This window comes from Bufo gargarizans, chromosome 4 (assembly GCF_014858855.1).
Source record: "Bufo gargarizans isolate SCDJY-AF-19 chromosome 4, ASM1485885v1, whole genome shotgun sequence".
Taxonomy (NCBI): Eukaryota; Metazoa; Chordata; class Amphibia; order Anura; family Bufonidae; genus Bufo; species Bufo gargarizans.
Window position 1 is genome coordinate 238,397,383 of NC_058083.1, and position 25,022 is coordinate 238,422,404.

The 25,022-nt window shown below is 43.2% G+C and overlaps 1 protein-coding gene across 2 annotated transcripts in view; it reads left to right on the forward strand.

Moving 5' to 3' along the window:
* The window catches only part of ADGRB3 (adhesion G protein-coupled receptor B3), a 1,058,998-nt gene that overhangs the window by 674,447 nt on the left and 359,529 nt on the right, over positions 1-25,022 (forward strand). For both annotated transcript variants that reach the window (XM_044289463.1, XM_044289464.1), the window contains exon 14: positions 1,015-1,090. In XM_044289463.1, coding sequence (XP_044145398.1) covers positions 1,015-1,090 — 76 coding nt within the window. The remainder of the gene's footprint in view (positions 1-1,014; positions 1,091-25,022) is intronic.

Consider the following 25,022-nt stretch of genomic DNA (forward strand, 5'->3'; position numbering starts at 1 on the left):
CCGATATTGAATTCCGTCACAGAAGCTCAATACCTGAAAAGAACTGATCAGTTTTATCCTAATGCATTCTAAATGGCGAGCAATCCATTCAGTATGCATCAGGATGCATCAGTTCAGTCCCTCTTACGTTTTTTGGCAGGAGAAAAAAAACGCAGCATGCTGCAGTTTTCTCTCTGGCTAAAAAAAATGAACACTTGCCGGAATGCCAGATCCGGCATTAATTTACATTGAAATGCATTAATGCCGGATCCGACCCCAAGTGCTCTGTCAAAACGGATCCGTTCTTTCCGCCTGCGCATGCGCAGACCATTAAATCTGTGGAAAAAAAATTCTGGATCAGTTTTTCCGGATGACAACCGGAAAGACGGATCCGGTATTGCAATGCATTTGTGAGACGGATCTACATCCGCATCCGTCTCACGAATGCATCAGTTTGTGTCCAGATTGCCGGATCCGGCAGGCAGTTCCGGCGACGGAACTGCCTGCCGTAATCCTCTGCTGCAAGTGTGAAAGTACCCTTAGAACTAAGTTTTCCTTTATTAAGGCAAGAAAAATCAGTTTGCTGACCTAGCGCTGTATCTAAATACCCTGGCCAAAGCAGAGTGGCTTGTTGGGCCCCCTGACACCCAGCACCTGAGGCTCTGGCTATACTCCCGCCCTAGAGAGTCTGCTGTTTTACCATGGTGGTCCTTCTCCTAGGTGCCCTTTGTTTTGATATGTGAGAAAGCTGCTTCCGACACCAACTCTTTGTAGCCTATCTGGTCCCCATTTCCTGCATACTTTATACAGTTTTTTATATGTTATATCATAATTTTGGATGTTGCCCTATAATAAAACAAAAGTTACTATATACTTTAAAGAAAGGGGAGTAAATGGAGTAAGCAATAACACATAAGGCAATTATGAACCTACAGACCTGTAAAAGCAGGCAGCTATGCATACATTACTGGTAAAAGAACTGAGTTCACGTAACATGCAAGGTAAAATAATGTAATATCCCTTTGTATTTTCTAGACTTGGACGAATCTACAGTATATGTACTCGGAGCTGTATTCTACAAAAACTTAGGCCTTTTTTTACCTTCATTACGGTAAGTCTTAAGCTTCATCTTCTAGTTACTGGCAAATCTTTCTTCTAATCATTATGTTCTTCTTGAAGTATTGCTTGAAAAAATGGCTAGATTTTACAGAAAACCATCTCTGCGTGCAGCACGTACTGTGCTGCACACTGCGACTCGGGGACAGGAATGAATGGGGCTAATGAAAGCGGGTGTTCTGTGGAAAGCCACTAGGTGGCGAGCTGTCGTACATTCTGTGTGGTGCTCGCATATTCTAATACCTAGCAACCAACATGCTTGTAGTAAGGCCGCACAGTTATAAAGTAACCATTCGTATACTTTATATACTATACCATTTTATTGATGCTATTATATTTCATTGAAATATGCAGCTAATATGAAAATACATTTCTATTAGACTCTTCTCTATTTGAAGATATGTTTATATATATGTTGTTCCCCGTGTTTTACATTTGCAGGCAAAAAATAAAAAACTGAAAAGAAAAAAACTACATATATGTCAAATATTTGCTCACTATCCACTACTTTTTCATGTTCTTATGGGTGGAATTAGATCACTGTTGCAAATCTGCATTAGAAAGATTTAAGGATCTTACTATGAGGCTAGGTAATATTTATTGGTTTTGTAGCAATTGTAATTCATTACTACAGTATATGGAATGTTTTACTGAGAACTAATTTGACCAGAGAGAAGGCAGGTTCCATTTTGCAGTTTCCAACCATTTCCTATAATGAAAGCACATATCTTCGTTCATTAAAGCACACATTGAGGGGTGGTCAGGGCATTATAAAACTGATTGAACATAGCAATGCATGTCTTCATATCTGATAATATTTAGCAGTAATTCATTGCCTGAGATCAGAGCTTTTAATGCCAATTTCACATTAGTGTATTATGGCCCCATGAAGCAGCATATTTAGTTTCAAGGACAGGATCAGATCCCATGCTGTGAGATGAGAAAGGCCTTCCCCAAAGCCATATTTTATTCCAATAAACTATGTGTTAAACAATACAATTCAGATTTCTTGAAAAATGTTCTACAGAAAATGCATGCTCTTGCAGTTTACATCTGGGCCACTAGGTGGTAGTCTAGAGTATTGTCCTGTACATTCCTAAAATAATGTACTTTGTACACCCTGCTGTTTATGGACTTTTCCTACTTAATAGCATGCAGAGCAGCTGTACATTGTATTGCAGCTAACAAATCTATGGTTTTGATGCAAAATGCTACAATTTCTTGAAGAGTTATCATATAGGAGACAAATTAGATAAAAGTTAAACCTTTGAAATACCAACTCTAGCATGCATACCTTATGTGACAAAGAAAATGCAAAAACACATATTTTCCAATATAGATTTTTTTCTCAGTAATGTAGAAAACTATTTGCCTGTTATTGTATACCCCCTATAGCATTATATAGAGATATATCTGAACAAGGCTGGGAAGTCAGTTTCACACTTGAGCCAATATGACTGTGGTAAGTCGGTGATAAAGCGTTTGATAAAGGTCATTAAATGGATATAATGCCTAGGCTCTAGAAAATATCTGGAATCTTTATTAGGCTACTTTCACACTTGCGTTCGGGGCTCCGCTTGTGAGTTCCTTTTGAAGGCTCTCACAAGCGGCCCTGAACGCATCCGTACGGCCCCAATGCATTCTGAGTGGATGCGGATCCGCTCAGAATGCATCAGTCTGGCACCGTTTGTTCTCCTGGCACCGTTTGTGCTTGCAGCGTTCGGATGTCCGCCTGGCCGTGCTGAGGCAAACGGATCCGTCCAGACTTACAATGTAAGTCAATGGGGACGGATCCGTTTGAATTTGACACACTATGGCTCAATTTTCAAACGGATCCGTCCCCCATTGACTTTCAATGTAAAGTCAAAACGGATCCGTTTGCACTATCATGAACATGGTAATGCAAACGGATCCGTTCTGAACGGATCTAAGCGTTTGCATTATAGGTGCGGATCCGTCTGTGCAGATACCAGACGGATCCGCACCTAAACGCAGGTGTGAAAGTACCCTTAGCTGAAGACTGTTGAATAGAAATTCAAAGGGGCTGCCTTATAAACATTCTTTCTTCCGAAGCTCGATTTTCTCAACACCAATAGTCATCATAAGAGACCTAGCCCTCTAAGGGGTGCAGACTGGATGGTATTGGTTGACACACTGGCACCGGAATAATAAAGGCTTCCATCTTATTGGTATTGAATTACATTTTCGGCTGATGTAGAAAGGAAAATGTAAGAATAAATAAAACCGATGCAGAATAAGTCTCCCTGCACTCTTCCTCTCTCCAATACTCTTCTATTAATCATTGTTTGCAACGCTGTCCCTAGCGCATGAGCGCTTGCCACATCACTCCTTGAGCTTAACTTACAGGACAAAGGCGGAGACCACGCAGGATGAGAGTTTTATAGGGCTGTGACATCACTGGGGTATATCTGTGGATTGACTGGCTGCACGGCATTATGGCTATTCTCGCATTTCGGGTCTTCTTACTTTCACTTTTCAAGAAAAATAGATTCATAACCACGAAGCACAAGGAAATTCATCAAATCAAAGTCAATTCGATTTGCTCAACACTACTTGTGATCAGTGGTACACTACACATTTACATTTAAATATGCCAGTTTACTGGTGTGAAAAAGTCACAAAACGCACGTTTGTGACTTTTTCAACGGCACTTGTGCAATTTTTTTTGCACAAGTGCCATTTCACTGCTGGTCTCACCACTTTCCTGATGAGGAGAGAAGGGGGTGGGATACGTAGCCCGCCACATTTATCATGTTCTACATCAATTTTCTGGCTTAGAAGAATGCTGAAATCTATGCCAGCCAGTGGCATAGACAGTTGGATGCTGCGCCTAACTTATGACGAGTGTACATCTTATCATAAATCAAGCTCAGCATCCAGCACCAATCTGCCCCAATATCATCATATGGTATATCTGTCACAATATAGTCATTATTTAGCACTTGCTGGTCATTATACACTCAGCATCCTGAACTTGGTGGTCAGTATGCAGTCATGGCTTGGCATGACTGTATACTTGCTGACCTGTATACAGTCTAGCTGTATACTTGCTGACCTGTATACAGTCAGTGTCTAGAATTTGGTGGATGGCATATGGTCTGTGTCTGCTTCTTGGTAGCCAGTGCTCACTTTCTGGTACTCCCTACTCAGTACACAATCAGCAACTGGTTCTTACTACCTAGTGTACAATCTCTCTAGAGTCTGATGCTTGGTGGCTTGTATACTGCAAATGTCTGCTTCCGATGGTCAGCATTCAAATAGTACTTGGCAGTCAATATACATTCAATATCTGGTACCTTGTGGACAGTAAAAATCAGTGCATGGTCCTTGATGGTCAGAAAAATTCTGGTACTGGACAGTAATAGGCAAATATTGGATTTTGTACAGATCAAAATATTCGAGGTGAAGATTGTATTCTGACATCAGGTAACTCCTACATTTACAAAATACAGCTAATCATACAGGTGCTACTACCTGGCCCAATATGATGCAGCAGCAAGCTGGAATATTGCCGCTCGCAGCACAAATATAGCAAAAGACTCTATGGAACTATAAGGCACAGAATGTAGTACCTGCTCCCAAACAATTGCCGCTGGACAAGCAATGCAAAACCGCCGTGGAATCATCACTGCAGAATGATTATCTTGACCAACTGCAGTCCTTATATTCCACAGAAATAGTAATCTATTTAGTACTCTATGGACACATGCTTGCCTTTAAACAGATAAACATTTATCCCCCTGTTATCCTGTCAAGTACTACTTCAACAGATTACCTGAGCAATATAATTAATGACATTGTCTTTCAAGATGGCTCATCATAACACCACAGAGCAGAAACCATGTTAGTTTATACCTATGTTTGTTATTAAACAGTTTTATCCATTTTTGTGCCATTTTGTTAATCTCTCAAAACCTCTTTAACTACAAAAAACAACACTTGAAGACCAAAATCTAAAAGCCCCATGAGCATCAAAAGGTACTCCAAATGAAGTCTTTGAAAGCAGAGGTCCAAGTGATTTAGATTATAAGTGCTTTACTGACCTAACTGATTCCTTGCCACTCTCATTCCCATGCTCCACAATCCCAGACTTAAAAGAGGCAGATCCCTGCCCTTGTTTATACACAAACATTAATATCATAAGTAACAATGGCTTTTTCTGTACAAGCATCCAAAAATTCTGCATCAACAGGGGCAGGATGCCTGCCCTGTTTTAAAACGTAGAAATGTTAATTGTCAGAAGAAAAGGTACCATGATCTGAACAAGGCTGTAACAATTTTCCCTTTTAAATTGGAGGAGCAGCAGTAGAATGTGAATGTGTAAAGGGTAGCATAATAGTGGCACGTGGTCGCAGTAGTAGCGGCAGCAGTAGCAGCAGCAGCAGAGCATGGAACAGACCAGATAGTAGAGGTGTATGCAACTGTTTTGGTGTATTAGTAATAGTAATGGTGGCTATGTAGCGTTAATGGTACTGGTAGTAGCAGTAATGAATGTGGCAGTAGGGGGATCAGCAATAGGGAATAGCAGCCGTGGCAGTGGTTGCAGCACTTACAAGGTATGGAATATGATTGTAGCCAAGCAGGCAATGGCAGCAGCATGATGGCAGCAGCAGTAGCCATACGGAAGACAGTGGTAGTGGGATGATGGCAGTAGAAGCTGCCATATGGTACTGTACAGAACATGGTGGTAGGCAGACACACATGTTTCCCTAGGGAGGCAGACAATGGCAGTAGCATAATGGGGTGCAATGCAGATCTGTTCATTGGTATTAGATAGAGGAGTGTGAAAATCCTCACAGATCCGTGCCTTGTTTACTTTGACAAAAGTGATGTTTTGAACACTGGCAGGGGTCAACTTTGTCAGTTTGGGTATCATGATGCCCCCTGCCGCACTAAAAACACTCTCTCAGATGATTCTGGAGGCCAGCAAGACAGAACAGTCAGAGCATACTGGGCCTTTTTGGGCAATGTTCCAATCCCAGAAGTCTATAGAAGTTCCTGTGGTCAGGGATAAAGGTATACGCCAGATAAAGCTGAACCTGGGTGTTGAGGGGGTACATCACCATTTGCTGATTTGCATCAGTCTGATGTACCACATGAAAAAACTGATCCAATATGTCGATGACACTGAACTGGCTGTTGCTGACGGTTCTGCTTGTGGTAGTGGAGACAACAGAAGGTGAGTGACTTAATGTGAGGTAGGCATCTGCATGACAAGAGCTGCGGCAAGCTATGCACACAGTGTATCTTGGTAATAAAGCAATTTGGCTTCCAATTAGGCAACAGGAAAACATTCCCCCATTTTGCTTTGATAGCTAGGGTATAGCTATCCAGTAATCATCAGATTGCTTGATAGTAACGATACAGCTGTCATTACATAAGCAAGCAAGCATACAGCTTAACATTCTCGCCAATGTGCTCGGGGACCAAGTTCTTTCTAGCTCTGCCCCCCCTCTGAGATGATTGGTCATCATGACCAGTATCATTATCATTCTTATTCTCCTGCACAAGCAAAGCCTCCTGTTCATCATCCAGTGTCAGTTCCTCATCCTCTACTTCCTCTTCCATGAAACTTTCTTTGCATGGGTCCCCAACAGCCACAGGCTGGACAGCAAAATGCAGAGTACACAACAGGCATCTCTGATAAGCTGCCACTGTATGACTTCAAAATAACATATGCTCCCTGCTGAGGTGATGTGCTGCATGACAAAATCATTCACCACTTTATGCTGCTAGTATAGACATTCTAGCATATGCACAGTGGAATTCTAGTGAGTTTGAATGTTGCGGATCAAGTGGTCCAGTGGCAGACCTTTCTGTCGCTGCAAGTTCCTTACCACATAAGAATGGCTGAAATGTGAGGATAGTCTTCTAGACATGACCAGCACCCTTCGCAAGCTACTATGCTTTTTCAAAAAGCACTGTACCACTAAATTTATTATGTGTGCCATGCAGGGAGCATGTGTTATTTCCCCCAAATGAAGTAAGGCCACAATGTTGCTGCCATTGTCACTGACTACCTTGCCTTATTGGGGTTGGCCGGAAGACAACCAGTAGGATGTTTGCTGCTTGAGTCCCTTAAACAAATGATCCGGTGTGTGGCTACTATTACCCATGCAGATCAGCTTTAACACGACATGGCAACGCTTCACTTTATGTATATAAAAGGAGGGAGGGGAAGTACTCCTGTTGGGGACGGGGGTATGTGCAGTGGGCCAATTGGATCCCAGTGTTTATGAATGCCAAGTGGTATGTTGTGGCCCTAATAGTTTGTGTCACGGTGCTCCTACCTGGATACTGTCACTCCCATGTGCTAGGCTCCCTAGAAATAAAGGAGTTGTAGTTAGTGAAGTAAGTAGAGTCCAGACTTGGAAAAGTTTAACGGTTTTTACATCAATAAACGTGAAATAAACTTGTGTCATCCAATCGATGTTTGATCTTTCTCTTGGTTCCAGTAGGCTAAGAGTCAACTGGCAGGTAAACTTGAATATTTAGCTTTATATCTCTGCTAGTGCACTAATCTCTGGCTTAAGTCTAGTTCCTATCAGCTTCAGTTACTGTGAGAGGGAGGTATCCTGTGACCCATTTTGCTAAATAGGGTGTCTTTGTCTCTGTTTTCCCCTTCAGAGGTACTGAGTATTTTTAAATATGAGGAATGTTCTGCTCTCTGAGCTACTTTCCCAAAGCTCCTGCAGCACTGAGGGGGAAACATACATTCCCTCACCACAACATGCTGCTTTACTCTCTCACTCTAACTCTCAACTCCCTTCCAGATTCCTGCAACCCCTCCTTTGGGGGAAAACGGGACTAGCCCACTTCTGCTCAAAAGGGGAAGAATGGAATGGTAAGTTCCATTCTATCTGAAGGTTTTCTATGCCAGATACACTGACACCTTTTGGTGAACCAGGCACAGTACATGTAATAATAGTTTTTGCATATAACAAAATTACACTTTGCTGGTGGCGATACAGTTGATGGTACAAACCAATACGATGGTGGCAAACAGGCTAGCAATAGGAATGAAGGAGTGGTAGTGTCCCTCTGGGTCACCACAGATGTCCATGAGGGAGGTGGAAGAGGCAGATAAGCAACTAGTGTGGGAATCGGATGGACACAAACGTGAAGGTGTCAATAGGAGCTGTCCTTCTTGCTGCTGTGCTGCCAGGCCATGAAAAACATTTACCAGTGGGCCCTGAATTATGTACTGTCCATGCCTGTAACAGCTGCCTGAGGTGTCCAATGTGGCAAGCACCTTGTCACACAATGAGAATTGCAAGGAACGTCCCATGTTCTCCCCAATGTGAGAGTACAAAGCAGGGATGGCTTTCCTGCAAAAATAATGTGAGCTAGGTATCTTCCAGCAAGGCTGAGTGCACACCATCAGCTTCCTAAAGGCAGTAGAATCTATGGCAGTATACGGAGTGTATCAACAGCAACTTAGCCAGGTGGGAGTTAAGCTTGAGCACCAGCTAGGCATGTAAAGTTCATTCCTGGCCACACATTCCATTATCGATGAATGACGATGGAGCGAAGGAAGAGGAGTATGAGCAGGAGAAGCAGTTTCTGATAGTGATGATGACAAGGACAATGCACTGCATGTAGATGCTATATGGCTACTGCAAAACAGACAGAGAAAAGGAGGACACTTTTGTTGGTAGCCACTTCCATTTTCACACTGGATTGGATGATGCCGCTTCATGTGCTGCAATAGAGCGGTGGTGCCTATGTTTGTGTTTGAACACCCGCAGCTTAGTTTAATCCTGAAGATCTTGCAAATACTGTAGCAATGTTTTGGTCTTGTGGCACTGTGGAGAAAAAAATGACAGACGGGAGAAACTCGCACACTTCACAGAGACCTAGCAGCAGCCAAGCTTGGCTTCGGTCTGGCACGTTTTGAGCATGTGCACACAGTATCAGCGGCATCACCAACTCCCAAGATGAACATAATAGAACCAGATTCCCCACAGCCACCACCTTCCTCTGCTGATGTTTGCTCCTACACAACACCCCTATCCAGCTGATGGTGATGATGGTCCTATTGAACACACAATCATTTTCATCATCATCCTCACCCTCCATGCCAGTGAGATATGTCCTTGGCCCTGCTCTTGATTACCTTCTCAGTGCCACAGTCACTACCATTGCACCTACTGCCACCACCATGGCTAAAAATGCCACTACAAGTGCCACTACTAGCATCATCAACAACACAGCTTTGCATGGAGTCCTTTTTCTCCACCTGAACCTCCTCCTCATGGCAGTCCGAATGCAGACTGTTGTCACACAAGTAATCAACAGATAATCTTTGTTAAGTGCTTTCCATATCACATGGAGTTTTATTGACTCTTCATAGGAAAAAAAATGTGCCCCACTAGTAGTCAAGACAAGGCTTCTCTGGGGTTGCAAAGAGAAAATGCAGGAGGAATGCTGTGATACTTGGCTCCAAGGAATGTTTTTGGACTCAGTTTTGACATCATCCTGCTGTGACTGAGAGGAAGAGTAAACTATCCAGTCCACAAAGTCATCCTCTTTGTTCTCAATAATATTGTAGTACCTATCAGAAGTCAGGGAAAACTGTGGCTAGCCAGATGGCTGATGCTGCTACTGTAGCCACATTCTGAATCTTGGATGCTGAGGCCTGGTTCTTTCAGTCTGCACTCTGTTTTCAGATATTTTATCATGAGGGCTATAAATGAGAAGTCATGGTTTGCTCACAGATTACTAAAAGGTACTTTTATAATTGCAAGTGTTTTTACTGTAATTTAAAGACAGAGGACATTTTGGGGTTAAAAAAAAACTCACCTCATCCTCATCAGGTTCTTCTATCTTCACTAAACAGGACTTGCCAAAGGACCTGCTATATGTGTGGTGATGTCACCACGTGGGAGAGTGAAAAAGTCTGGGTTCGGGTCAAGGTACCCGAACTCACAAAGTTTGGTACGAACCCAAACTTTGCAGTTTAGTTTCGCTTATCCCTACCTATGAACTGAGTTTTTTTTTTTTTTTTACTATTCATGAGTGAGTGTATGGGAAATAGGATTATAAATTAATGTAGAATACAAAATCTCAAGGAAAGTCCATTGTTTTCCTTACTTTTACTAGGTACTTCGGAATAGCTTCTACTAATAGCCTATTATAGGAGACGGATGTACAGTATTAGATCCTGGCACCCAACAATGGGTGATCTAAACCACTAAACCCTGTCCCATTCATTAATCACATCTTTTACACAGAACATTCTGTACTTTTGTCAGTCCTGTCAGGGAGGAGAATTGTGTCACTACCCAGTGCAATTCATCAACATCTCAGATAAGCTGTTCAATTGACTTTTTCTCCTAAGCTCATTTATGCCTGTTGATTAAAGAAGTAAGAATGGCATATGTTTTGTACATGGAGGCATTTATCATCTTTATAAGATGTTTCAGGTGTGAAATTTCAGATCTTGATATGCTGTAAATTCAATATTACTTAGAGCATCAACTAATTATGCTTGCTTATCCTGAAGAAGTTCCAGAGTCAGTATTGCTTGACTACATTCTGTGCATAATGTTTACAGTATGTGGCCATAGAGCTTCAATAGCTTGATCTTCCTGATTTCCCCATGGACATACATGTTTGGCCCAGCTGAACATACATCTGTTCTAAATGGGGAAAGAGGAGTTTCCATCTTTTAGACATGTCTAGTGGTGGCTTTTCTTCCTTGAGAATAGGAATACTGTAGATCAGGCATGTTGAAATTCAGCTTGACCTATCCCTTTTCCTTTGACATCTGCTTATAAAATGTCAGCCAACTTTAATGTAAAAATTAGTATGGCCATCTTTAGACAAGTTTCTGCATTTGGGCTTTTTCATGATGCCTTGCTATGTCCTTACATACTTACATTACTTACATGTAAATTTATAGTGTGATAATTGTTTTGTTTTTGTATACCAATTGTTCTTTATACTGTAGAAGTCTTGTAATCAGCAGAAAGCCACTTTAATGATAGCATCAGGGAACTGTATAACTAGAAATTATTAATTATATTCATATTATTTGAATGACTCCCTTTTGTAAGCATTTTAATGAATACATATTCCAACCCATGCACAACTTCGATAATGATATACAATTCTGCCTTTAAGGCTTCTAAATCATTCATTCTCGATAAATGATAATTCAAGGATCAGAAAGTTTTTATAGTGTACAATTACAGACAGGCATATTTGGCAACAATTTTATATTTTTGATTAAAGCCTTGCATTAAGCCATCATATTTGTAAAGACTCAAGCTTAAAGGGAAACTGTCACATTGAACATGGTTCCTGCGTTAAAGGCAGCATGTTTTATTGAAAAGAAACTTGAATATATAAATTTATATTCCTTATCATTCTGGGCTTTGAAGTCAAGGAGATGGTCCTAGCAGTGATTGACAGACGTCCCTCCATGACTGTGTATACAGAGATAGCTGTCAATCACTGACAGGACCGCCTCCTTGACTTCAAAGCCCAGAATGAGCAAGAATTTAAATTAATCAGATGCAAATTATACAGAATTTTTCCCCACACAACTATATATACTAATCTGGTCAGCTCCTCCTTTTCTATAACATGCAACCTGCAGTTTAATTCTCATTTTCATGGTGTCAGGTTCCATGTAAAATTAGATTATGCTATACTCAATGCTGTACAGAATCCTTATCTAGTTGAAAAAACACTTCATCTGAAATGCAATGTGCTGAACATTTACAATTTACATCCACCATCAATTCAGGCAGTGTTCCATTCCTCTTCTTGCCACATCTGAGTTTGGCTCCATGACCTGCCATTATGAGCCCATGAAGAAGAATGTTTCAATTCACAGTGATGAAATATTAATTTCACATCCAGCCCAGGCTAGAAAACCAATTTAGCTAAGCTGGCTACTTTAACAATAGTAATGAAGAGCCATCTTTACAGCTTACTAAAAAGCAATATGAAATAAGCATCAGAAGACAGACGTTTATAAAAGTATAATATTTATTCCACTCAAGCACATGGAAATTATGCAAAGCCAACGATTAACCTCATTGATTGCGATTTGTTTTGAGGTAAAACAATAATTTTGATGAATCTATAAAAAATGTAATCATGTCACTGATTTGCCTAATTTTTAAGAGTATATGCTAAAAAGGGAAAGCAATATTTATTGTGTAAATCATTGTTTTCCCTAGAATTACGTGAAAGCACATACTTCTAAAAGTAAAAAGTGTGTGTGAGGGGTAGAAGGGGTGGGGTTGGCTAGTGGCAGGGGAAATCCAGCATGGTTGCAGAATTAAGCAGTCCTATTGTACTGTGAATAAATATAAAGCTTAAAGCTGGATAAAGGCCCGATCGTGTTGGGCTAAAATATTACAATTGGGCGTGAATAAAGTGGGTCCATCACCCTTACACATTATTTTGGAGTGCTGATTCATTATATGTACATATATATATATATATATATATATATATATAAAAGAAAAAGTAAGGCAGCACCAACCTATAAACAATACTACGAGTGCAAGCTCAAAAGGGTAAGCTTACCCAAAAATACAGTCCAAAAAATAGAGCAGCACTCCAGGATAATGTGGAAAATGGTGATTAATTCACCCATTAGTGACGCACATTTCGGCTCCAATTGCTTGAGAAAGGCCTTATGTTGGAGCCGAAATGTTGCGGCACCAATGGGTGAATAAACCAGCATTTTCCACATTATCCTGGAGTGCTGCTCTATTTTTTCTATTAAAGCCATGTGTCCTCTAACAAGCAAGTGAAAGTTACATTTATTTACAATAAAAATTACAAAATTAAGCAAAAAGATCAATTTTTAAAGGGCATATTCATGTATACATGAATAGCCTATTTTTAAAATATAGAGTAATGTAATCAAAAACTTTTCTCATGCATGTCTATAATAAGGTGTTCACTGACTACTATAGGGCCATACTATACCTCAGTATGCTCTGTTCCCTATAAACTAGGGACTTTATTTGCTTTCATGCAAACATTAATGCTTAGACCTTAAATTAAGAGTTCAATCTCAAACTCCTTTGTAATCTTATTTTAATGCTTCAGTATAACATGCTATTAAACTTTTTATGCAAGCTTGACTACTTCTCATGTAAAGTCATAAGAGATTAATTTGTCCTTCCTTAACCATATTATATTACTAAGTCTATTAGAAAAGAATATTTTAATATGAAATGACATGGATATAAAATATAGACATAAGAACATATAGTCATCTTTAACTGCGCCATTAAACATACCTTGTGAAATTTGTCAAAAACTTCTTATCCAGTATTTTACTCTTTGCATCTCCAGCTCATTGCACATAATATAGCTGTCAACCATGGAAAAAATGTACTGACAGCATAAGTTATTTTGTAAAGCTACAGAGCTCTGAAAACCTTACTTAAACTGTAGCAACTAATAAAACAATCCTATTACTTAACTTGCACAAAAAAATGAACTGCTTATTGGCAGCTTTATTCATGTACATTTAGTATTTCTTCCGGTGTTACTAGAGGTAATTTAAGGTCAGTTTTATTGCCTACAAAGATTACAGCAAGCAGTATGTTCCATTCCACTATTAAGCTGCAAAATACATGTACAACAGCAGTATACCTATGAATTATGTAGCCCCTTGTCCTCATAATTGTGCAGAATAAGCATGTATGCCTTCTATTATGAAAGGTAAGTTACATTTGTGTCAGATTATGGCCCTCATGCACAGAACTTGGCCTATGCCCTTATCAGTCTCTATACTACGAGTAGTAAAAGCTTAACTTTATCTAAAATATCTATTAACTAGAGAAGAGCGAATCAATTCAGACGAGGTGGAATTTGATCCAAATTTCAAGAAAAATTTGATTTGCAAGTAATGAGAATTTCCAATCGCTTAGTGGTAATGAATCACAATTTCTACTAAAATGGCGGCTACATGTGTGAGAACATGGGGCAAGGAACTCTGGGAAGGTGGGTTGACTCATAATGCCATGCATGCAGCCAATAAGCAGCCAACCAGCCCTGTGATGACACAGCCCTATAAATACTGTGGCCATTTTAGATTCTGCCATTTACAAGTGTTCTGAGTGCAGGGACAGACGTGAGAAGGCACTAGGGACAGCAATTGGAAAAAACTCATTGTGAAAAAATTTTTAAAAACTATTTATACATGCAGGGCAAGGATAGGAAGGAATCATTTCACAGCATCTTAGTGCAGGGAGAGGCATCAGAAAGCGCTAGGAACAGTGCCAGTAAAGCGATTTTCAAGTGCAGGGAAAGGATAGGGAGGAATCATTTCCCAGTATCTTACCGCAGGGAGAGACGTCAGGGACTGTGCTAGAAAAACGATTTACAAATGCAGGGAAATATTATTTGGGGATCCAAATAGCCATTATGCAGCTCTGTCATTCCAGCAATTTGATCTTGGGGTGCAAGTGATATGTTGAAAAGCCTTTAGTTGCTTATATCTTTTCAAACAAGAAAAATATGTACGCAGTTCACTTCTGAAGTTATATGTGATGAAAGCATACAGAAAGAAAAATATATATGCACTGCAATGGTGCACTTGTTTGTGGCAAAAGTGTTTAGTGGCCTATTTCATTATTGAAAGTAAGAAATATATACACACTTCACTGGTGCAGTTATTTGTGGCAAAAGCATTTAGTGGCCTATTTCATTATAGAAAGAAAAAAATATATTCACTTCACTGGTGCAGTTACTTGTGGCAAAAGTGTTTACTGGCCTATTTCAATACAGAAAGAAAAATATATATGCACTTTACTGGTGCAGTTATTTGTGGCAAAAAGCATTAGTGGCCTATTTCAGTACAGAAATATATATAGTATATATAGAAAAAAATATATACACACTTCACTGGTGCATTTATTTCTGCTGAAAGCGTTTACTGGCCTATTTCAGTACAAAAAATATATTCTCAGTTCTCTTCTGCAGTTATATGTGTTGAAAGGATACAGAAATAAATAAATATATGCACTTCAATGGGGCCCTTCTTTGTGGCAAAAGCATTTAGCAGCCTATTTCATTATAGAAAGAAAAAAATATATGCACTTCACTGGTGCACTTATTTGTGGGAAAAGCTTTAGTGGCCTATTTCAGTACAGAAAGAAAATAAATTATGCACTTCACTGGCGCACTTATTTTTGGCAAAATCGTTTAGTGGCCTATTTCATTATAGAAAGAATGAAATACACATACTTCACTGGTGCAGTTATTTGTGGAAAAAGGGTATAGTGGCATATTTCAGTACAGAAATAAAAAAATATACGCACTTTACTGGTGCACTTATTTGTGGCAAAAGCATCTAGTGGCCTATTTCATTATAGAAAGAAAAATAATAAACGCACTTCACTGGTGCAGTTACTTGTGACAAAAGGGTTTAGTGGCCTATTTCAGTGCAGAAAGAAAAATATATACGCACTTCACTAGTGCATTTATTTCTGTTAAAAGTGTTTACTGGCCTATTTCTGTACAAAAGGGAAAATATATTCTCAGTTTACTTCTGCAGGTATATGTGTTTAAAGAATTTACTGGCCTATTTCAGTACAGAAAGAAAAATATATTCTCAGTTCACGTCGGCGGTTATATGTCTTGAAAGTGTTTAGTGGCCTATTTCAGTATAAAAAGACAAATATATTCTCAGTTCATGTCGGCGGCGGGTATATGTGTTGAAAGCATGGCTGGCAGTCAGCAGGGTAACAGCAGTGGGAGGTTGGGAGCCAAACGAGCCCCGGGTTGAGAACCTGCTTTGCAGCAGTCTACCTCTACCTATCCGGGAAGTAGTGGTGCAGGGGTTCACGGAAGCAGTGACGGTAGCATAAAGGTCAGTGCGGCGGCTATATGTGTTATTTTGTATTTCAGTACAAAATGAAAAATACATTCTCATTTCACGTCAGCGGCGGTTATATGTCTTAAAAGCGTTTAGTGGCCTATTTCAGTACAAAAATAAAAAAACATTCTCAGTTCACGTCAGCGGCGGTTATATGTGTTTGAAAGCGTTTTGCGGCCTATTTCAGTACAAACAGTAAAATACATTTTCAGTTCACGTCGGCAGCGGTTATATGTATGCAAGCGTTTAGTTGCCCATTTCAGTATAAAAATAAAAATACATTCGCAGTACACGTCCGCGATTAATGTGTTGAAAGCAGTTAGTGGCCTATTTCAGTACAAAAAGAAATATATATTCTCAGTTCACGTCGGCGCTTATATGTGTTGAAAGCATTGCTAGGAGTCAGCAGGGTGCCAGCAGTGGGAGGTCGGGAGCCAAACGTGCCCAGGGTAGACCACCTGCTTCGCAGCAGTGGTGCAGGGGTTCACTGAAGCAGCGGCGGTAGCAGTCAGTCAGTGCAGAAAATCACCTACTACGTTTGGCAAGCTGTCGGAGGAGGTTAACATGGCCATATGTAGAATATGTGGGTAGAAGGTGAAGTGTGGCCAGGGTGCCAATGTTGGCGCCACAGCCCTGCGTCAACATATGAAGCATCACCATATGTGGTATCCTGATGCTGCTGCTACCGCCATCTCCACACTATGTTACCTTGCCACTGTGTGGTATCTTGATGCTGCCGATGCTGCTACTGCCATCTCCACACTATGTTACTTTGCCACTCTGTGGTATCCTGATGCTGCTGCTACTGCCATCTCCACACTATGTGACCTTGCCACTCTGTGGTATCCTCCTGATGCTGCTGCTGCTACTGCCATCTCCACACTATGTCGCTTTGCCACTCTGTGGTATCCTCCTGATGCTGCTTCTGCTACTGCCATCTCCACACTTTGTCACCTTGCCACTCTGTGGTATCCTGATGCTGATGCTGCCATCTCCAAACTTTGTCACCTTGCCACTCTGTGGTATCCTGATGCTGCTGCTGCTACTGCCATCTCCACATTATGTCACCTTGCCACTATGTGGTATCCTGATGCTGCTGCCATCTCCACACTATGTCACCTTGCCACTCTGTGGTATCCTGATGCTGCTGCTGCCATCTCCACACTATGTATACTTGCCACTCTATGGTATCTTGATGCAGGTGCTGACACCTCCACACTTGGTCTTCATGCTACTCTGCAGCCTCCTTATGCTGTGCCACCTCCACAATCTCTCATCATCGTGTTACTATGTGGCCTCTCGATGCTGCCGCCACCTCCACAATTTTTTGTCATCGTGCCATTCTGTAGCCTCCTGATGCTGCCGCCACCTCCAGACTCTGTCATTAGGCCACTCTATGGTCTCCTCATGCTGATTCCACCTCATCACTATGTCATAGGTCCACTCTGTGGACTTCTCATGCTGTTCCCACCCTCCCCACTTCATGACTGGGCCACTATTTTGCCTTTCAGCCTGGCTGACATAATGATTTATTTGACCTTTCTTCTTATCTGTCTGTGTAGCAGCTGTAAGGCTTGTATGGTCCCCTCAGAATTGGCTTATGATTTGGTAGCCAAAATCAGGAGTGGGTACAAAACACAGAAGACATGCAAATATTCCATTCACGTGTCATTTCTGTTTTAGATCTACTCCAGTTTTTTTTTTTTTTTGCATTAGCAATACTGATGGATCATTGAGCAAATGCTGACTGAGTGAAGGTGTATGATGCACTGACAGGATCAGTTTGTTGTGGGTTATTGTTCTGATGGATCTGAGGAAGGGCAAATTAATGAGTGATGTCAACACAAACTTACTGCTGATACCCTCTCCACTCTGTCCAGGGGGGGGCTCTACTTGTATACGCGTTTAATAGAACATGTTCTGTAGACATCTATGTGGAATCAGCTGAAGACGGTGTAAAAGGAGTGAACTTCTTCTTGATGCTAACATCGACATGTAAGGCTGAATTCATACTTGAGTTATTTGGTCAGTATTGGCCCCATGACTGCCCTAATAAGTGAAGTGTGCAGTGATTCTAAGAGTGATGCCTGTCATCTGCCTGTCATACGGACTCAAGTATTATTTTCCTACCAAAGCAGACTCCCTGAGCATGTTACTACAAGGCACAGTGTTCTACACCACTGTAAAGGCTCTCAGCAGCCAGGAAATAGCCTTTTTTAATGTAATTCGCCACAAATATATTCGGATGGAACCAAATTTTTCCCGAAAAATTCGGCAAATCGGCAAATCGAATTTTTGAAAAATTCGCTCATCTCTACTATAAGCCATCAAATTAATAGTTGCCCTTTCCAAGTTCTCACTTATGAAACTAACACAGACAAAATATGTGGAAAGAGCCCTAAGCAATCATAAGAATTTGGAAAGGTTTCTGACAGTTACAGAGAAGTTCCATCTATGTTTTTGTTTAAAAGGGATGTGATTCATTTCTTAATGTGTCTTTATAGAGGCCAAAGATTTATTTTTATGATACAGATGCTCAAGTCTCTTGACAAAATGATATGCTGGCTGGCTGCAGCTACCACTAGAGGGAGCTCTGGAGCTTACTGCATACTGGTTTGTTATTGGGTCCATCTATTTTACATAGAGCACTACTCTATTTCATTGACTTAGAGTGGCATGTTATTCAAATAGCGGAGCACGCTGTAAACTGAAATATCAATACTAGATCTATACAGTATGTACCAATTCAACCAAGTGACATGATAAGATGTGGGTGAACACAAAAGCGTATGGGAAAACTTAGGATAGATCATCAATATTAGGTTTCACATATGCATGAAACAGATCCGGCAGGCTCTTCTGGCCGGGAACAGCCTGTTGGATCCATCCATGCCCGAAACAACCATGCCCTTGTCCGGCCCGATTCACTATAATATGGGCCGGCAGAGATCCAACCGCAATATTTACCGAGTTGTGGCTGGATTTACGCCCCCCACACATACCCCAACCCCATGCCTGTTTTGGGTCCAAGCTGGAAGCTATACTAGAAGCACAAGGTTCCATCCACTGGTAGAGAGCTGAGCTTCAGTACACTGAAAAGAGACTTCTATCCTTTGAATAGTTTCTGGCTAAGGCAGCTTGCCGAAAACAACTGACTGGTGGGGGCGTCAAGAAATACCTATCTAATATTGATGACATATCCTGAGGGTAGGTCATCGATATTTAAGTACCAGAAAATCAGTTTAAATGTAATCACATCTCATATATAATGATAATAAATAGGTTAAATAATAGTGGACATAACACTAAACCTTGGGGTACACCTCTCAAAACAGGGGACCATTCAAAGTACAAATAATTGACTACAACTCTCTGGATACTGCCCTTCAGTTAGTTTGCAATTCAATCAGAAACTGTACTATGTGTAGTATTGTAGGCTAGACAATACCCCTCTGGATTTCTGGGAAAATATTCAAATTGATTTGCTTATCCTTAGCCTAAATGTAAAATTGAATAACAAAAACTGGTAAAAAAAATTGACACATTTTTTATTTATTTTTTATTAAAATAAAGCCAACGAATGAGTGGTGTAAATTTACATTAGAGAGTCTAATATTGTGCCAGATCTATTATCCAGCATCAGCCACTGTAATAAAACTTGAATTAGAAAAAATTGCGGGGTCCGCACACCTGGATATAATAGTGGGTGCTCGTAGAGGACGTCAGTCACAGAGTATATAATGATAATCCACGGCACACCAATCTCTTTTTGTTTTGCAAAATTTATTATAGGTGCAAAAGAATTATTATTCACAGGTTTCGTCAATATTTGACTAGTTGCGCCATAATTATGATTAGAGTTGAGCGAACACCTGGATGTTCGGGTTCGAGAAGTTCGGCCGAACATCCCGGAAATGTTCGGGTTCGGGATCCGAACCCGATCCGAACTTCGTCCCGAACCCGAACCCCATTGAAGTCAATGGGGACCCGAACTTTTCGGCACTAAAACGGCTGTAAAACAGCCCAGGAAAGGGCTAGAGGGCTGCAAAAGGCAGCAACATGTAGGTAAATCCCCTGCAAACAAATGTGGATAGGGAAATTAATTAAAATAAAAATTAAATAAATAAAAATTAACCAAAATCAATTGGAGAGAGGTTCCATAGCAGAGAATCTGGCTTCCCGTCACCCACCACTGGAACAGTCCATTCTCAGATATTTAGGCCCCGGCACCCAGGCAGAGGAGAGAGGTCCCGTAACAGACAATCTGGCTTCATGTCAGCAGAGAATCAGTCTTCATGTCATAGCAGAGAATCAGGCTTCACGTCACCCACCACTGTAAGAGTCCATTTTCATAAATTTAGGCCCAGCACCCAGGCAGAGGAGAGAGGTCCCGTAACAGACAATCTGGCTTCATGTCAGCAGAGAATCAGTCTTCATATCATAGCAGAGAATCTGGCTTCCCGTTACCCACCACTGGAACAGTCCATTCTCAGATATTTAGGCCCCGGCACCCAGGCAGAGGAGAGAGGTCCCGTAACAGACAATCTGGCTTCATGTCAGCAGAGAATCAGTCTTCATATCATAGCAGAGAATCAGGCTTCACGTCAGCCACCACTGCAACAGTCCATTGTCATAAATTCAGGCCCAGCACCCAGGCAGAGGAGAGAGGTCCCGTAACAGACAATCTGGCTTCATGTCAGCAGAGAATCAGTCTGCATGTCATAGCAGAGAATGAGGCTTCACGTCACCCACCACTGCAACAGTCCATTTTCATAAATTTAGGCCCAGCACCCAGGCAGAGGAGAGAGGTCCCGTAACAGAGGATCTGGCTTCATGTCACCAGAGAATCAGTCTGCATGTCATAGCAGAGAATCAGGCTTCACGTCACCCACCACTGCAACAGTCCATTTTCATAAATTTAGGCCCAGCACCCAGGCAGAGGAGAGAGGTCCCGTAACAGAGGATCTGGCTTCATGTCACCAGAGAATCAGTCTGCATGTCATAGCAGAGAATCAGGCTTCACGTCAGCCACCACTGCAACAATCCATTGGCATATATTTAGGCCTAGCACACAGGCAGAGGAGAGAGGTCCCGTAACAGACAATCTGGCTTCATGTCAGCAGAGAATCAGTCTTCATATCATAGCAGAGAATCAGGCTTCACGTCAGCCACCAATGCAACAGTCCATTGTCAGATATTTAGGCCCAGCACCCAGGCAGAGGAGAGAGGTCCCGTAACAGAGGATCTGGCTTCATGTCAGCAGAGAATCAGTCTTCATGTCATAGCAGAGAATCAGGCTTCACGTCACCCACCACTGTAAGAGTCCATTTTCATAAATTTAGGCCCAGCACCCAGGCAGAGGAGAGAGGTCCCGTAACAGACGATCTGGCTTCATGTCAGCAGAGAATCAGTCTGCATGTCATAGCAGAGAATGAGGCTTCACGTCACCCACCACTGCAACAGTCCATTTTCATAAATTTAGGCCCAGCACCCAGGCAGAGGAGAGAGGTCCCGCAACAGAGGATCTGGCTTCATGTCAGCAGAGAATCAGTCTGCATGTCATAGCAGAGAATCAGGCTTCACGTCAGCCACCACTGCAACAGTCCATTGTCATAAATTCAGGCCCAGCACCCAGGCAGAGGAGAGAGGTCCCGTAACAGACAATCTGGCTTCATGTCACCAGAGAATCAGTCTGCATGTCATAGCAGAGAATGAGGCTTCACGTCAGCCACCACTGCAACAATCCATTGGCATATATTTAGGCCTAGCACACAGGCAGAGGAGAGGTTCATTCAACTTTGGGTAGCCTTGCAATATAATGGTAAAATGAAAATAAAAATAGGATTGAATGAGGAAGTGCCCTGGAGTCCAATAATATATGGTTATGGGGAGGTAGTTAATGTCTAATCTGGACAAGGGACGGACAGGTCCTGTGGGATCCATGCCTGGTTCATTTTTATGAACGTCAGCTTGTCCACATTGGCTGTAGACAGGCGGCTGCGTTTGTCTGTAATGACGCCCCCTGCCGTGCTGAATACACGTTCAGACAAAACGCTGGCTGCCGGGCAGGCCAGCACCTCCAAGGCATAAAAGGCTAGCTCTGGCCACGTGGACAATTTAGAGACCCAGAAGTTGAATGGGGCCGAACCATCAGTCAGTACGTGGAGGGGTGTGCACACGTACTGTTCCACCATGTTAGTGAAATGTTGCCTCCTGCTAACACGTTGCGTATCAGGTGGTGGTGCAGTTAGCTGTGGCGTGTTGACAAAAGTTTTCCACATCTCTGCCATGCTAACCCTGCCCTCAGAGGAGCTGGCCGTGACACAGCTGCCTTGGCGACCTCTTGCTCCTCCTCTGCCTTGGCCTTGGGCTTCCACTTGTTCCCCTGTGACATTTGGGAATGCTCTCAGTAGCGCGTCTACCAACGTGCGCTTGTACTCGCGCATCTTCCTATCACGCTCCAGTGCAGGAAGTAAGGTGGGCACATTGTCTTTGTAGCGTGGATCCAGCAGGGTGGCAACCCAGTAGTCCGCACAGGTTAAAATGTGGGCAACTCTGCTGTCGTTGCGCAGGCACTGCAGCATGTAGTCGCTCATGTGTGCCAGGCTGCCCAGGGGTAAGGACAAGCTGTCCTCTGTGGGAGGCGTATCGTCATCGTCCTGCCTTTCCCCCCAGCCACGCACCAGTGATGGACCCGAGCTGCGTTGGGTGCCACCCCGCTGTGACCATGCTTCATCCTCATCCTCCTCCACCTCCTCCTCATCCTCGTCCTCCTCGTCCTCCAGTAGTGGGCCCTGGCTGGCCACATTTGTACCTGGCCTCTGCTGTTGCCAAAAACCTCCCTCTGAGTCACTTCGAAGAGACTGGCCTGAAAGTGCTAAAAATGACCCCTCTTCCTCCTCCTCCTCCTCCTCCTCCTGGGCCACCTCCTCTTCCATCATCGCCCTAAGTGTTTTCTCAAGGAGACATAGAAGTGGTATTGTAACGCTGATAACGGTGTCATCGCCACTGGCCATGTTGGTGGAGTACTCGAAACAGCGCAACAGGGCACACAGGTCTCGCATGGAGGCCCAGTCATTGGTGGTGAAGTGGTGCTGTTCTGTAGTGCGACTGACCCGTGCGTGCTGCAGCTGAAACTCCACTATGGCCTGCTGCTGCTCGCACAGTCTGTCCAGCATGTGCAAGGTGGAGTTCCACCTGGTGGGCACGTCGCATATGAGGCGGTGAGCGGGAAGGCCGAAGTTACGCTGTAGCGCAGACAGGCGAGCAGCGGCAGGATGTGAACGCCGGAAGCGCGAACAGACGGCCCGCACTTTATGCAGCAGCTCTGACATGTCGGGGTAGTTGTGAATGAACTTCTGCACCACCAAATTCAGCACATGCGCCAAGCAAGGGATGTGCGTCAAATTGGCTAGTCCCAGAGCTGCAACGAGATTTCGCCCATTATCACACACCACCAGGCCGGGCTTGAGGCTCACCGGCAGCAACCACTCGTCGGTCTGTTGTTCAATACCCCGCCACAACTCCTGTGCGGTGTGGGGCCTGTCCCCCAAACATATGAGTTTCAGAATGGCCTGCTGACGTTTACCCCGGGCTGTGCTGAAGTTGGTGGTGAAGGTGTGTGGCTGACTGGATGAGCAGGTGGAAGAAGAGGAGGAGGAAGCCGAGAAGGAGGAGGTGGCAACAGGAGGCAAAGAATGTTGCCCTGCGATCCTTGGCGGCGGAAGGACGTGCGCCAAACAGCTCTCCGCCTGGGGCCCAGCTGCCACTACATTTACCCAGTGTGCAGTTAGGGAGATATAGCGTCCCTGGCCGTGCTTACTGGTCCACGTATCTGTGGTTAGGTGGACCTTGCTACAGATGGCGTTGCGCAGTGCACACTTGATTTTATCGGATACTTGGTTGTGCAGGGAAGGCACGGCTCTCTTGGAGAAGTAGTGCCGGCTGGGAACAACATACTGTGGGACAGCAAGCGACATGAGCTGTTTGAAGCTGTCTGTGTCCACCAGCCTAAATGACAGCATTTCATAGGCCAGTAGTTTAGAAATGCTGGCATTCAGGGCCAGGGATCGAGGGTGGCTAGGTGGGAATTTACGCTTTCTATCAAATGTTTGTGAGATGGAGAGCTGAACGCTGGCGTGTGACATGGTTGAGACGCTTGGTGACGGAGGTGGTGGTGGTGGTGTTGGTGGTACATCCCCTGTTTGCTGGGCGGCAGGTGCCAACGTTCCTCCAGAGGCGGAGGAAGAGGCCGAGGCGGCAGCAGCAGAATAGGCCGAGGCGGCAGCAGCAGAAGAGGTAGCAGGGGGAGCCTGAGTGACTTCCTTGGTTTTAAGGTGTTTACTCCACTGCAGTTCATGCTTTGCATGCAGGTGCCTGGTCATGCAGGTTGTGCTCAGGTTCAGAACGTTAATGCCTCGCTTCAGGCTCTGATGGCACAGCGTGCAAACCACTCGGGTCTTGTCGTCAGCACATTGTTTGAAGAAGTGCCATGCCAGGGAACTCCTTGAAGCTGCCTTTGGGGTGCTCGGTCCCAGATGGCGGCGGTCAGTAGCAGGCGGAGTCTCTTGGCGGCGGGTGTTCTGCTTTTGCCCACTGCTCCCTCTTTTGCTACGCTGTTGGCTCGGTCTCACCACTGCCTCTTCCTCCGAACTGTGAAAGTCAGTGGCACGACCTTCATTCCATGTGGGGTCTAGGACCTCATCGTCCCCTGCATCGTCTTCCACCCAGTCTTGATCCCTGACCTCCTGTTCAGTCTGCACACTGCAGAAAGACGCAGCAGTTGGCACCTGTGTTTCGTCATCATCAGAGACATGCTGAGGTGGTATTCCCATGTCCTCATCATCAGGAAACATAAGTGGTTGTGCGTCAGTGCATTCTATGTCTTTCACCGCTGGGGAAGGGCTAGGTGGATGCCCTTGGGAAACCCTGCCAGCGGAGTCTTCAAACAGCATAAGAGACTGCTGCATAACTTGAGGCTGAGACAGTTTCCCTGGTATGCATGGGGGTGATGTGACAGACTGATGGGGTTGGTTTTCAGGCGCCATCTGTG